This window comes from Perognathus longimembris, chromosome 8, assembly GCF_023159225.1.
Source record: "Perognathus longimembris pacificus isolate PPM17 chromosome 8, ASM2315922v1, whole genome shotgun sequence".
NCBI lineage: Eukaryota > Metazoa > Chordata > Mammalia > Rodentia > Heteromyidae > Perognathus > Perognathus longimembris.
Genome location: NC_063168.1, coordinates 8,730,096 through 8,744,546, shown reverse-complemented (window position 1 = coordinate 8,744,546; position 14,451 = coordinate 8,730,096). Strand labels below are relative to the sequence as shown.

Here is a 14,451-nt window from a genome sequence, read left to right as displayed (position 1 = left end):
GCTCCAATTAACCACCAAAAAGCAGAAGTAGAGCTATGATTCAGGTGGTAGAGCACCGGCCTTGAGCAAAAAGCTTAGGGACAGCACCTAGGCCCTGAGGTCAAGAATGCCCCTTATCTACCCCAGTCTTCTCCCTACAAAGATGATAAATCCAGAACTGGCAAATCTACAACAGAAGGATGATCTAGGACTGAAGGATGAAAGCTGTAGGGGAAAGCAGTGATCCTTAATTAATGGCAGAGTTTCTTCACAGAGGGGGTAATAGCTGCATAGCTGTATTGCGCTAAAAAAAAAACCCACTGTATTTTACCCCAAAAGATGAATTGTCTGTTATGTGAATAAATGATATCAATAAAAATGCCACTTTGAAACAAGGAAAGTGCAATCTCTTTGGATAGTTCACCACATAAAAAATACCCCCCTCCCATCCCATGCCCTGGTGAATATGTGTTGTTTAATGAGAAAACCATTAGCCAAGAAAACCAGAAAGTAGTCATCAAAATGATCTAAAACCCAGAAAAGTTGTTCTAGAAAAGTCTGTTCTAGAAAATTTCCACTTCCTCTAAAAGCTACACACAGGATTACTATATGGATGCTTGTGTCTGGGTGGGATTTTTGTTTATTCGTCTCTTGATGTTGATTCCTTTGGGTTGAGGGGCTTTTGTTTTGCTTTTGTGCCAATTCTGAAACTTGAACTTGGCCTGAGCATTGACCTTTAGCTTTTTCCAGTCTGTCCACTTTTAGCAGTTTGCTGGTGAATTGGAAATAAGAGTCTCATAGACTTTCTTGCCTGGGATGGCTTTGAACTACATTCCTCAAGGTTCAGCTTTTTGAGTTACTGTGATTATAAATGTGAGCCACCAGCTCCTAGCTTCCAGATGTATTTTTTTAATTGTCGAGTGATTACATCTTTCCTTTTTTTCCTCCTTCTTCCATTTCCTTCCCCTTCCTTTCTCCTTTGTTTTTCCTTTCCCCTTCTCTATCTCCATCCCTCTCTCTTTCCCTCTCCCTTTCTCTTCTTGTTTCTTGGCAGTATGCCCACCTTATGAGGTTATTCTCGTACTAGAAATATGTATACATATAAGCATGGGTTTAGAAATAGATTAGTGTCTTAAGTAGCAGAGTTAATCTTCCTAATCAGTTTGTTACCATGTCATGTTGATTACAAAATCTGTCCTGTTGGTCTTTTAATGCTGTACAGAATACCACACACTGGTTAACTTTCAGGGAACGTGGCTCTTGTCACTGCTTTTGGTTTTGGAGACTGGGAAGTTCAAGATCAAGGTGCTGGCATCTGTCCATGGCTCTCTTGCTACATCATACTTTGACAGAAGAGCAAAGAGGGAGTTTCTTTTGTCTGGCATCTATAGTTTCAGTCATTTAGCATGCCGGTCTATCATATAGGCACTAAAGCTTAAAACCTTTCTGAGCAACTCCATGTTCAAAGCTATGCAAGGCTGTCTAAGTTCTCATCCATTTGAGCTTCCTTGTCTTTTCTTCTAACAAGGAGGAGCTCCTTGTTATCCAAAGAATATACTTGGAGTTGGTGGTTAGTGTTGGTTTTGTTTCCATTTGAAAAATCTCGATCATTTATTAGGAAAAGAATTACAAAACTCTAGCATCTAACTATGAGACATAAATCCTTATGTGTTTTCAACAGAAAGGAATATATACATTATATATATATGTGTGTATATATATATATATATTTCATTTCACAACCAAAAAACCCCCCAAAGAATTCCAGTGCATTTCAGTCAAGGCTAAAGTCATGGATCAATTTGTCCTTGCTCAAGCTATTTAAAAAAACAAAGGAGCATCTTCAGTGACATAGGGCCCTCCTCATCAAGAAGTATCTCACGCTAAGGACCATGCTTCCAGTATATAAATTCTTGGGATCAAATTACATCAAGCCTAGCTGTTAGGAAGGTTAGGATGCAACATGCCTGAGACAGATTGACAGGGGTGTGAAAAGAGCAAGTAGTTAGGAAGAAGGTGGGTTTATCCTGTCAAGAACAGTGCATGATCTGAGAATCTTAGTCACGAAGTCCACTTCTCAACCCAAGAACGGGCTTTGCAAAACAGTGCTGCTCTCAGGCTGATTGCTAGCCAGCGAACATCAATCAGGACGGGATTCCCAGCCGTTTTTTTTTTTTTTTTTTTTGGCCAGTCCTGGGCTTTGAACTCAAGGCCTGAGCACTGTCCCTAGCTTCTTTTTACTCAAAGCTAGCACTCTGCCACTTGAGCCACAGCACCACTTCTGGCCACTTTTCTGTGTATGTGGTGCTGGGGAATTGAACCCAGGGCTTCATGTATACGAGGCAAGTGCTCTTGCCACTAGGCCATATTTCCAGCCCCTCTCAGCCGTTCTATCTTGAACCATTCTATGGGTATTTTTCTTAGATTGGGTGTAAGTATCTCTGGTAGTTGATAAAGTAGCTCTTTCCAGGGTCTACTTACCATTACCTCATCTTCCCCAGGTGGATTTGCTCTCACCTGTGGCACATAGCATACTGAGATTTTAGTTTATCAGGAGGTTTATGGACAAACAAAATTTTAATAGTTTTTAATCTTCAGTGACAAATATATTTATCTCCAAATACTTATTTCAAAATATGCTTGAAAATTTTGGTAATATATTCTTGCACTGTAGGTGACTTTTATATTCCACTTTCACCAATAGTTAGGTCAGCCAGGAAAAAAAAAACAACTGAAAAATGCCTGAATTATGCAATTTTCCACCCTAGATTTCCATTTTCCATTATTATCTCAATAGCTATCAGTCATTTTTAAAGTCCTATACAGTACTTTTCATACTGAAGAAAACAAAATTGTGCTTTCAGTCTTTGTTCGGTTAGGTTGTGGATGCAGACGCAGATATGGAACCCACGCCTGTGGGTTGACTTTAAAGGATGTTCAGTAGGTCATCTGTTATAAAGCCAGATGTGTTTTATAATGTAAAGCTCGCTATCTATGAAGTCATTCTGAATCCCGTAGCTGAAGTTTTTCTGTAGTATTATTCCCCAAGTGCTCATCTAAAATGGCACACTGCGTAGACGTTTATAGATAGTGTCATTCTTTGCCGTGGAGGGAATATGAAACTGCTGCCTTAAATGTTTTCCAAAGCTTAAGTTGTACTTGTGCCGTAGTTGCATCTCCATGGCATCTGTCATGACTGTGTTCTCACCTGCTATTTCTGGGGGGCATTTTACACCTGTCTTCCCAATGCAGATCACTGGAGGTGCAGGGTTCGTGGGCTCCCATCTGACTGACAAGCTCATGATGGACGGGCACGAGGTGACTGTGGTGGACAACTTTTTCACAGGCAGGAAGAGAAATGTGGAGCACTGGATTGGCCACGAGAACTTTGAGCTGATTAACCATGATGTGGTGGAGCCTCTGTACATCGAAGGTGAGAGAAAACACGGCATCGTGTAGAGTGGGGGTGCTCCGGGGGTGGACTTGCCACTCAGGCTCTGGTATCTGGTTGTGGCATGCAGAGTGAAGTAAGACGATTATCCCTATTGCCTTACCAAGTCAATGCCTGAGCCACTTCCCTGTAATTAGTTCCTCTTACAGAGTAAGTCAGCTGATTTGTAGAAAGCTGTTACAGTTTGGATCTTGAATGCTGTGCCGCGTTCCTTGTATTAAATTGGTGCTGAGGGTGGCTGTTGGGGGTTGTGCAAGCCTTATGGGTGGTCTTTCAGCTATGGGGGATCTGCTTTTAAGGGAAATGGCAGGACTTTGCTCCATTCCACACTCCTGCTTTGACTGTTGCCTTGCCAGAGGCCCAAAGTCATGGGGACTTCTGGATATTCTGTTACCAGAATAACCCTTTTTTCTTTATAACTTAATTTATGTGAGGTATTTTGTTAAAGTAATGGATAGCTGGCTTGCAGAGATGCTGAATTAATGCTGACGTCTCAGTTATAAGTGTTTAAAGCCCGTTAGTAAATGCTACTTGAAAAGAGTTATGTTTTGGCATGGTTGAGTGTATTTCCCCCAAAAGATTTATCCCCATCTAATCCCCAGAACCTACGAATGTGTCCTTTTATGGAAAATAGGGCTTCTATGACTCAGAACCATCCCATGGGCCTGGATTTCCAGGTTAGGTAGTGATAAAGGTCCTTATGACGGAATTAGAGAAGATGCAGACATACTGAGCACATCAGTTTCTGTGAAGACCCAGAAACTGTAAAGCTGGGCAGCCCCAGGTGGAGGGAAGCCTAGCAAAGGCCAGGAAAGACCCTTCCTTGGAGCTTTCTTTCGGAGCAAGTATGGCTGGCTAACACCTGTGCTCACACTTCTGGTTTCTAAGACTTGTAGGAGACTAATTGGTTAGTATTTTAAACTGTCTGCTGTGTGGGCTACTAGTCAAATCAACCACTGGAACATCTTCACTTTCACAGGTCTCCTTCCTCTGAAATCCTGTGGGGTGTGCTAATGAGGGGTGTCACCTGCTGACTTGCCTTCATTCTTATTTAAATCTGGCTGGAATTAGAATGGGGTTGGACCTATCCAAAGTCTGGTGACAGAGTTGGAATTCAGCCTTGTGTAACCAGCTCTGGGATACAGTGCTGGTGGTGCTTTGCCCTAAGCTGAGCCGTCTGTATTGTATCACTGTACTATCATTTATTAGTCTTGGTTAAAGTTCTCCAGTGATTTTTTTTTAAATAAATACTTTTGTCTGAATTTTAGTTCCTCAGTATAAGAGTCAAAATACAAATTGTACCAAAAGCTACTGTGTCTCCTTCATTTTTGATGGTAGCATACTATTGCCTTAAAAAAGCGATGAGCCAAAATAATTTTGTAAATACTATACAGAGCCAGCGGTTTCATGTGTATTTCTTTGGTTGCTAAAAACGTGCGACTTTCTAATATGTTAATTCAGAAAAGAAATCCGAATTGGAAGCGAAGGTGTTGGTCCTTGCCTACAATCCCGGCTGTTGGAGGGCACTGTGGCAACATAGCAAGGCTGCCTTAAAAATAAAAAAGCATGGGCAAAAGAAATCCAGATTGTCTTTTACCCATTTTTACATTGCGTTTAGCTAATTCCCTCATGAAGGAAAACTTTTAGATGGACAGGGATAAAAAGTGGTGGGCCTAACAGGTGGCAGATAACATGGTACTTGTTCTCCTAGAGTCTTGGGCTCCTGCTCAAATGATTCTTCCCATAATGCTGTGAGTTCCCATTCAAATGCTGCTTCTTCCCATAATGCCCTAGGTGCCCATTCGCCCAATGAGAAGAGCCAGGGAGGCGCATTGCCCAAGTCGTCAAGCAATCGGTGTGAAAAGCCTAAGGGCAGAGATAAGGGAAGAGACCTGTGCTGTAAAAACTGCCCTCCTGCATGGGACTCTTCTTTGTTCTCTGGGTGGACAGTCTTGCTATTTTCATAGCTTTTCTTTCACTTTCAAATATACTTATTCTGTTTAAACACTTTCCTGCTTTTTAATTCTTTAATGGGGGGCATCATTCACATTAGAAATGTTAGCTTTTGGGCTATGATTTAGCATTCTCCCCCTCCCTTTTACATTTTTTGAACTTTATTGAAAATTTATTTCTAAATATAGCGTCATCTGCTCATTTTCTCCTTACTATTTGATCTGTTTCCTTTATGCTGTAACTATCCCAAGAGTAGATGAATGAACATTTAATCTAATTTTACATTTAAAACACAGTATTTTTTGAGTTCGTTGGTTGGCTAGTTGTTGGTTTGTTTGTTTGTTTGCCTCATTTTGAGCACTTCATTATTCAAGTTAAATTTTATTTTGGAATTGGTCTGTAGTTTTTGTAAAATGCAACCGTTTGTCTAGATAGATAACGGATCCGTGGACTCATTCTCCAGGTCTCCCTGGGAAGCTTTGGATCAGCCTGAGGTACTGTGACAAGCTCTGGAAGATGCAGTTCTGAGATACAGTCAGCTCAGCTGAGATACGCTGGGCCTGACCTTTGAACTGCACACCTGACAGATTATAGTTTCCTGGTGTGTGTGCGCGCGTGCGTGTGTGTGAGTGTACTCTTATGTTGAGCCTTGAACTCAGGGCCTAGGTGCTATCCCTTAGCTTTTTTTGCTCAAGGCTGGCACTCTTCCACCAGAGCCACAGTTCCACTTCCAGCTTTTTCCTGGTCGACTGGAGATAAGAGTCTCATGGAGTTTCTTGCCTGGGCTGGCTTCAAACCATGATCCTCAGCTTGCAGCTTCTTGAGTAGCTGGAATTACAGGCATGATCCATCTGTGTTTGGTAGAAACAGGAATTTTTGGCACTAGCATTTCTGTGGGGATCAGAGAAACACAGGTGTTTCAATTCCTGGACCGATAATACTTTGTAGAAGAGTTTAGAAAACAATCATAGGTTGTTTTCAGCATCCTGAACCATCCTCCAAATAACCTGGCCAGCACGTACTGAGTGCTTCTGGTATTCCAGACACCATTTAACCTCTGTCTGCGAGGCAGATTCCACTCACTTAGGACTCCTGTGAGGCACGCAGTTATCATTTCACAGACAAGGAAACGGGCACAAAGCCCTTTCTTTTACAAACCTTTTATCCTGATGCTTAAATCCCGCGAGAAGACATGAAACCAGGATGCCCGAATAGGGAAAACAAGAGAGTCCCTCTCCTGTCCCTGGGTACCCACTGTGAAAATGTGGGGGGAAACTGATTGCCAAGGAGATTGAGTTCATGTTTATGGAGACGGTTGAGGTATGCTGCTTTGATGAGAGTATTTCTGTTGAATTGTGATTTACAGATTCCCATCTCAACATAGGTTAAAAATGTAAATTTACACAAGTTACAGAGGCAGCAGTTCTCAGGGGTCTCATCTGTTTAATTTGGAGCGTTCGGGGCTTCCTACAGAGCTCTAGGCACGGGAGACCTCCCTCTCTGTGCTGGTGTCAGGGGAAGGTGAGCCTCTGAGGAGCCCCAGGGCTGGGACTGAGCCAGACCTCTGCCATGTGCGGCCCTCACAGTAAGCAAATATTTTATGAAAACCAAGGCAAAAGTCCCTTTCCTCTTCCTGCTGACAGAGATTTCAAGAAGCCCTGAATCTTCTGAAATCTCTTTCCTGTTGCTGGGGACAAGGATTAGGGTCAGAGTGTGGAGGTTCATCCTACAGAGTGACCTCTGTGGGCCGTACCATCGTCCCTCTATCTACCCATGGGGCTGTTCGTCCCAGGACCTCCTCAGGTGCTCAAGGGTCTTATGCATGCTGGTATGGTATTTGTATAGAACTTACATGGGTCTTTCTATAAACTTTAAATTCTGTATAGTGATTTATAAGACCTCACACACTGTAAATACTGTATAAATAGCTGTTAAACTTCCTCGTTTAGGGAGGAATAACAAGAAAACAAAAAGGTCTACACATATTCAGCACAGATGCAACTTGGGGAATATTTTTGATCCATAGTTGATTGAGTTGGTTGGGCGTATGACCCATGCATGGAGTATGGAAAAGAGAAACCTGTAGCAAATTATGGTATTTAACCTGTGCACTGGGAACATAGAGTTGGCAGAGCCAGCCGTATGTTCTGCTTTTGTTGGTTCCACGTCTTTGGTTTCTTGTCATAAATCCTCAAGGAGCTCTTATCAGGGCCTAAGTACGAGGCTGCAAGAGCCTGGATGTACCTGGGAGGTCAGCACCTCAGTAGAGACAACGGTGAGAGCAGAGGGTGGAAACCCGTGAGTTGGTTCCTGTGTGGGTTTCCCCTCATGGAAGATGTTGCCTGATTTCTTTTTTTTTAATTTCTTTCCTGTCAGAATGATATACAGAGGTGTTATAGTTTCATAGGTAAGGCAGTGGGTACATTTCTTATCAAACTTGTTACCTCCTCCCTCATTTTTCTCCCCTTCCCCCTCCCCATTTCCCTCCCTCTGCCATGAGTTGTACAGTTGGTTTACAGCATATAGTTTTGTTGCATTGGTTCATCTTTTCTCCTTTGTCTCTCTATTTGGATGTTCCCCTTCCCTTCCCTAGCTCCAGTAAACGTATATACAATACCCAGGGTACCAAGATCAGTAACAGTGACATCGGGGCTGTTGCCTAGTTTCTCCGAGGGCTTCGACTGTGGTTTGGGATCATCCCAAGTGTTAGATTTCAGTGATGGTTTTGCCTTTTCCAGGTACATGGCATTGGTAGGCTCCCAGCACCGCGAAGTCCTCCTGGAGAAGCTATAGCAAGCTCCTCCACTGTGGGGCTATGGCTTATCCACTCCAGAACCCCCAAGCAGAGGGGCACATGCCACCCGCTGGGAGGAGTGCTGGTGACAGTTGGAGCTCAGTTCTCAAGACGGCTCTTTCTAGCTGAGGTCACGGCCTTGTGAATGTGAGAGGATCGTGGCCTGGTCTCCGGGGTCAGCAGCCAGAAGTGTGTCCACATGAGTGGCCATGCCTTTTCCCCCTTGGCTGTCTCTCTTGGCCCCTAACTTGGGCTTTTGAATGTCACATTCGTTTTTCCTGTTCTTTGAACTACGAGGTTGAAATGTGCTGAGGGCTTTTCTCTGGATTATGATTAACTTTCGGCTTTATTTACATTCCAGAGCGGGTTGTTACTAATATCGCTTGTGGCATCTCACATTCCTCCTTGTTTATCCCGGCTCTGAATTCCCCCTTCCCCCCCTTCCATGATTCCTTACCAGATTAATGAAGTCAACAGCCTCAGAACAGTGTCCTTTTTAGGTGAGGAGCTGAAGCTGCTGTCATCAGCGTAACAGACAGAGCCCGTTCTCCCATGGAGGAGAACCTGGATTCTCACCATGTTTTTTAAGAGTTTCACTTACGTAAAGGTCGTGACAGTGTTGCGGAACATTTGGTAGATCTCCAGGAGCAGCGTTTACACTGAATGCCAGATGGGAAAACAAGCAGTCCTTGAGGATGGAAAAGCTCCCGTTTATACAGCAGCTCATCCCTTCGCCCCGCTGACTCAGGCCAGAGGGCAAATGAGGGATGGGTTATTTGTTTTCCACGCAAGGTTTCTGGGCCCGCTGAGAGATCGCAGAGTAGAATCGTGCCTGGGCTCAGGACTGTGCCTTCAAGAGCTCCCGGGGCACAGGGGGGCAGTGATGAGGGGGGTGTTACACTTCCTGTACCCGTAGCTATATGGAGATAGGAAGAAGAAATGGGTCTTGCTGTGCTCAGGGAACTTGTTAACAAGGCAGCCACGTCACGGAGGCAGCAGAGGTGGCCAGGGGTCAGAGGGATTTTCTTCTAGTCAGGGGCTGTGGAACTGTCTGTATGGAGCCTTGGTACAGAGAGTCTGTGCTGGAGTGGAGGGGAAGGAGGGGAGCATGGGCTTAATGTTTCCCATTTGAGTTGAGGGAAGTACTAGGCACTCACTCTCAAAGCACTTTCCCTGTTGACTCTCTAATGTACTCACTCACTTGCCTCTCGCTGCTGATGCCGTCACCACAGAGGGAAAAGCGAGGCCGACCGATTCGTTCTATGGGACCGTAGCCCGCGCGGTTGAGCGTGCGCTGTCTGAGGAATGAAGGGATGTCCCACTTGTAAGAGCCGAAATCCTCCTCCTCGATGATGTAGGTGGATGAAAGCTTTAAGATCTTTCTTGCCACCTTGTGTTTGCTGGCGTTGCACTCAGCTCTGAAGCTCTATTGAGAGATTTGACTTGGACTGTGAGCCTATCTCATCTAGGTTATCAGTAGACGTGCGGATGCATTTGAGAAAGAGATTCTGCGCCTTTCTCTGATCCACCTTCTTCTACTTTCTCCAGCCGTCACTTTTTTCTTTTTCTTTTTTAAATTAAATTTTATTGATAAGGTGATGCACAGAGAGGGTATAGTTACATAATAAGGTAGTGAGTACATTTCTTGTCATATTTGTTACACCCTCCTTCATTTTTCTTTCCCTTCCCCAGTTCAGATAAACATATATATATATAATATCCAGTGTACCAGAATCATACACAGTGACCACAGGGGGTACGTCAAAGGAAATTCACCTAGTACATTAAACATTGACACCAGTAAAGTCCTCCTGTTTCCATCTCTTGGAGTTCATTTTGCTTAGCCTCATCTTATATAATCATATGTATGTAGCTGTTGAGCTATTGTGCTCCTGGAAGGTCTATCCTAGACCTTTTTATGTTTATTTAGTAATTGTTTGGTTTTAGAGAGATGATGTAAAGTCGCTGACCAAAATATGTAGACATACCATTTGAAAAGAAGTTTGTTGTTTTACAGACATGATCTCTACTGTTCTCCTCTCCCCCTCCAACAACCACAAAAGAAACTTTTGTGTGCAAAAATTGACCCTATGTGTTAATCAGCATTCTGTTCCTGTAGCAAACTCTGGACTTGCTCCACTTTAAAGCAGGAAAGGCTTATTTGGGCTTACAGTGTTGGGAGGGTTTAGTTCATGTCATTTGGTTCTGTTTCAGGCCCGTGGCAAACAGCACGTCTTGGAGAGAACATGGTGGAGTAAAACCACTCAGTTCATAGCAGAGAAAGGAAATGAGGAAGGGGAAGGGCTATTTCCTCCTTCCCCTTTGAGAGCATGCTTGGTTGATCTTAGGATTTCTTACTAGGCCCTGCCCCTTAAAGGCTCTACATTCTACAAATGGCACCCCAGGTTGGTGACCAAGCCTTTAACATATGGTCCTTTAGGACCCGAAGTGTAGTACCTAGCCTCATGCTGGTCTTCTCTATAAACTGGACCAAGACAGAGTGGCCTAAGGGTTATGGGATTTTATAAGATTTGATTTTTTTTAAAGCTATATTGTAAACCCACAGTTCACATAATAGGAACTTTGTTCACTTTTTATATTTAGCATTTTATCATCTCAGAATAACTTGAGGGAAGGGATAACAGTCCTAAGACTTTGCTTTTATTTGGACTGATCCTTTCAATAGAGTTTGAATATTGACACAACCATTGTAGAAAACTGTTTTCTTAGTTCTCTTGAGTAAAGATTTTCCTTTTCACGTTGATGTCTATTATTAAACCAACTCAGTACTTTGGTCTTTTCAAAAGATAGATAAAAAGTTGGACCTATAGCTATTGCTATTACTTTCCTGTAAATGTAACGGTATATCAGATAGGGAGAACAGAGGGTTTTTAGTGCATGGTTCTGAAGACCCAAGAGCACTACACTAATAGCGGCTTTTGGTAAGGGCTGTGTAGTAAGTTAGCATCATATGCTAGGAGTTTGTGCAAGAGTGAGAGAGAAAGAGAGATTGCAAAATGGAGACAGACATTGTGTGTTAGACAGGAAGAAAGAGACCTAGGAGTGGCCAGTCACACTTTTTATAGCAGTCCCCTCTCCCAGCTATTAGTCTAGTCCCACAAGAGATAAACTCTCTTCTAAGACCTTGTAATGACCTTCCACTAGGCCCTATCTCTTAAGGATTTTACCCCTCAACATTGCCATCGAGAACTAGGCTTTGGCACTGAACACTCGGAAGGTGAAATACAGCCCTCAGATATACAGCACAGGGTTTTGATGGCGCATCTCCAGATTGACTCTGTATGGCTCGACAGCCTCATTCTTAGCTCTCATTTCCCCATGACTGGGAAAAGGGGCAGCAGCTGGCCCAGGTTGGGAGGACAGGAGCCATCGGAGAGCTGGGAGGGTCAGGCAGAGCTTCCTGCAGGCGCTTGCCTGAACAAGAGGATTCATTTTGCCAGTCTCACTTTCTCCCTCAGTCTTCAGCTCTGCCATGAACACTGGTGGGTTTTCTTTCCCTTGTAGCTGGAGTGGAATGGCTTGGCATAGACTTTGTCTGGAAGGCTGGCATTCTTCTGTATGTTTATCTGCCATTATGTAGGGAGAGGCTGCTCTCCCCAGCTGTGTGCTCTGTACAGGCCATATCTGACCTGGGGAGCCCAGGTGCAGGGGGTGATGTTAAAGTCAGTGCCTGTGCGAGAGGAGAGCTGGGCACAGCTTTTCTGCCGCCCACAGCTTTACATCTACCCTCCCTAACCCTCACCCCGGGGTCTGTTGGAGGATATGAGAAAAGGCTATGGTTCCCATAATTCTGTGGTTTTTCTTTCCTAATTTGTTCCATGAGCTAAACACTTTCACTTTAGATAGTCATATGTAATTCTGGGTCTAAAAAATATGAATCTTCTTTCTCACATGGATGCTTTGTCTGGGAGAGATATATCAGCAAACCATCAACTCCATGATCACGTTGACTTTAGTTACAGGAAAAGAGACTTTAATTAGACTTTCTATTTCGATTTAAACTTCTTTTAATTGCAAATGTAAGTTTCTGTAAAGAGCAGTATGTTAACAGTTTCAGTGGTATGTATACTAACACTTTTATGGTGTAGTCCCTAAGAGTTCACAATTATTTTCTGCCTCTCTTTTTTTTTTTTTTCTTGGAAATAATGTTTCCTTTCTGCCTCCTTTAGTTGATCAAATATACCATCTGGCATCTCCAGCCTCCCCTCCAAACTACATGTACAACCCCATCAAGACCCTGAAAACCAATACAATTGGGACATTAAATATGTTGGGTAAGTGTTATTTTCTTTCATTTCTTTGTTGGTATTGGAGCTTTAACTCCAGGCCTGTATTCTCCCTTGACTTTTCACTGAAGGCTGGAACTCTACCACTTGAGACACTTGTGGGGTTTTTTGCTGGTTAATTGGAGCTAGGAGTCAGGGACTTTCCTGCTCAAAGTGGCTTGAAGCCTTCATCCTCAGATCTCAGCTTCCTGAATGGATAGGATTACAGCCATGAGCCACTAGCACCTGGCTATGTGTGTTTTTCTTACATTGCTACTCTTACTGCAAGTGTTTTTAAGCAGTTCCAAACACAGGTGATTTCCCCTTATGCACGGGGCATATTTTCCTCAAACCTCAGACTATACAGAGTATAATATGATGCCTTTTCCATCTGTTTATTTGTCCTTCTATCTATTTTCGAAGTGATGTACAGAGTGGTTATTTCATACATAAGACAGTGAGTACACTTCTTATCAAACTTGTTACCTCCTCCCTCAGTGTTTTCCAACTTGCCTCTGCCCTAGTTCCCTCCCCACCCCCAGTTGTACAGTTGTTTTTCAGCATATTATCTTGTAAGCATTGGTTCGCCTTTTATCCTTTTTCTCTTCATTTCCATCTTCACTGAACACTTACCATGCACCTGGCTGTTTCTTCTGATGATTGAGGTGCAACAGAAAAAGGGGCACATGTTTCCTTTTCTCCTTCTTGGCAATTTCCCATGTGAAGGTTAGATTAGTTCTTTCTATGCATCTTCAGAAACGCAGCCCATTTCTCTTCCTGAAGTTGAATCACCTTTCCACTTACGGGAAACCCTTGATGACTTTTTGTTTGGCCTGTCGGAATCACCAGCGTCACTACTTTGGTCTTGGGGACATCATTAGGTAGACAAAGGGTTGCTTTAACACGAGCACTGTGGCGCCCTGTCTGTCCATCATTAGGATGACTACTGAGTGACAAATGGGTGAGTAGAATATTCAGCAAGATTACACTGGGCAAGGAGTTGATTCACATCCTAGGCAAGATGAATTGGGACAGCACAAGAGCTCATGCTATTCAGTAAAGTATGCACTTGAAAGCTTTCAAGCTGCTTTTTTCTAGGATTTTCTTTTTAACATTTTTCCAATTGAGATTGGCCATAGCTAGTTGAAACTGTTGCTGAGGAGATTCCTGTAATGAGTTACTCGGTTAGAGTGTCATCTTGATGTTTATAGCCTGTCTTTATCTTCCTGCTTGTGTTATTTTACAGTTTCACAATAGTACTTCATTGTAACTGGAAGTCTTCAGAATTTTTCATGGGAGGATGTAGAGAAACCACCTTTTGGCCCTCCTCTGTGACGGGGACACACACACACACACACACACACACACACACACACACACACACACAGCCCCCCCAGCTATTACCACTGTCTCTGCCATAGACACTGGTGATGCATCCACCGTGCAGCGTTCTGTGATGGTATCTGGGGAATTCCATCTGGGACCCACCCCCTTCCTTCAGCATCCTTTTAGCAACTCTTCTCTCATCCTAGCTGTTTATGTTCCAGACTCCCTGCTTCCCTGCCCAGATGGTCACTCATACCCCTGAGTCCTTCCCTACGTTCCTGCTCTTCGGCCCGATTCCTTACCTCCTCCCCCATCACTGCCCTTCGGTGATGGGTGCACCCATCACAGAACTCTGCACAGGCCCCCCTGCTGACAATTACGTACCTGACCACACTCTGCTCTTCTGAGGATCCATTTGTATGGGGCTTTTCATTTTGGTCTAAAGTGTATGCCAATGATCAGATAATCTGGTGGATATCATCAGCTACCATTAATAGTAAAAACATTGCTCAAACTGGCCACAAAACAAAGTTGACTCTTCATAGAACAATCTCTGGTCACATGTCTGACCATATGTCTGTCTGTCTGTCTTCTGCAGGGCTGGCGAAGCGGGTGGGTGCCCGTCTGCTCCTGGCCTCCACGTCAGAGGTGTATGGAGGTGA

The 14,451-nt window shown here is 43.6% G+C and overlaps 1 protein-coding gene across 2 annotated transcripts in view; it reads left to right on the top strand.

The window, feature by feature from the left end:
* Uxs1 (UDP-glucuronate decarboxylase 1) overlaps window positions 1–14,451 on the top strand; it is a 79,604-nt gene that overhangs the window by 33,380 nt on the left and 31,773 nt on the right. For both annotated transcript variants that reach the window (XM_048352481.1, XM_048352482.1), the window contains exons 6-8: window positions 3,232–3,412; window positions 12,368–12,472; window positions 14,388–14,447. In XM_048352481.1, coding sequence (XP_048208438.1) covers window positions 3,232–3,412; window positions 12,368–12,472; window positions 14,388–14,447 — 346 coding nt within the window. The remainder of the gene's footprint in view (window positions 1–3,231; window positions 3,413–12,367; window positions 12,473–14,387; window positions 14,448–14,451) is intronic.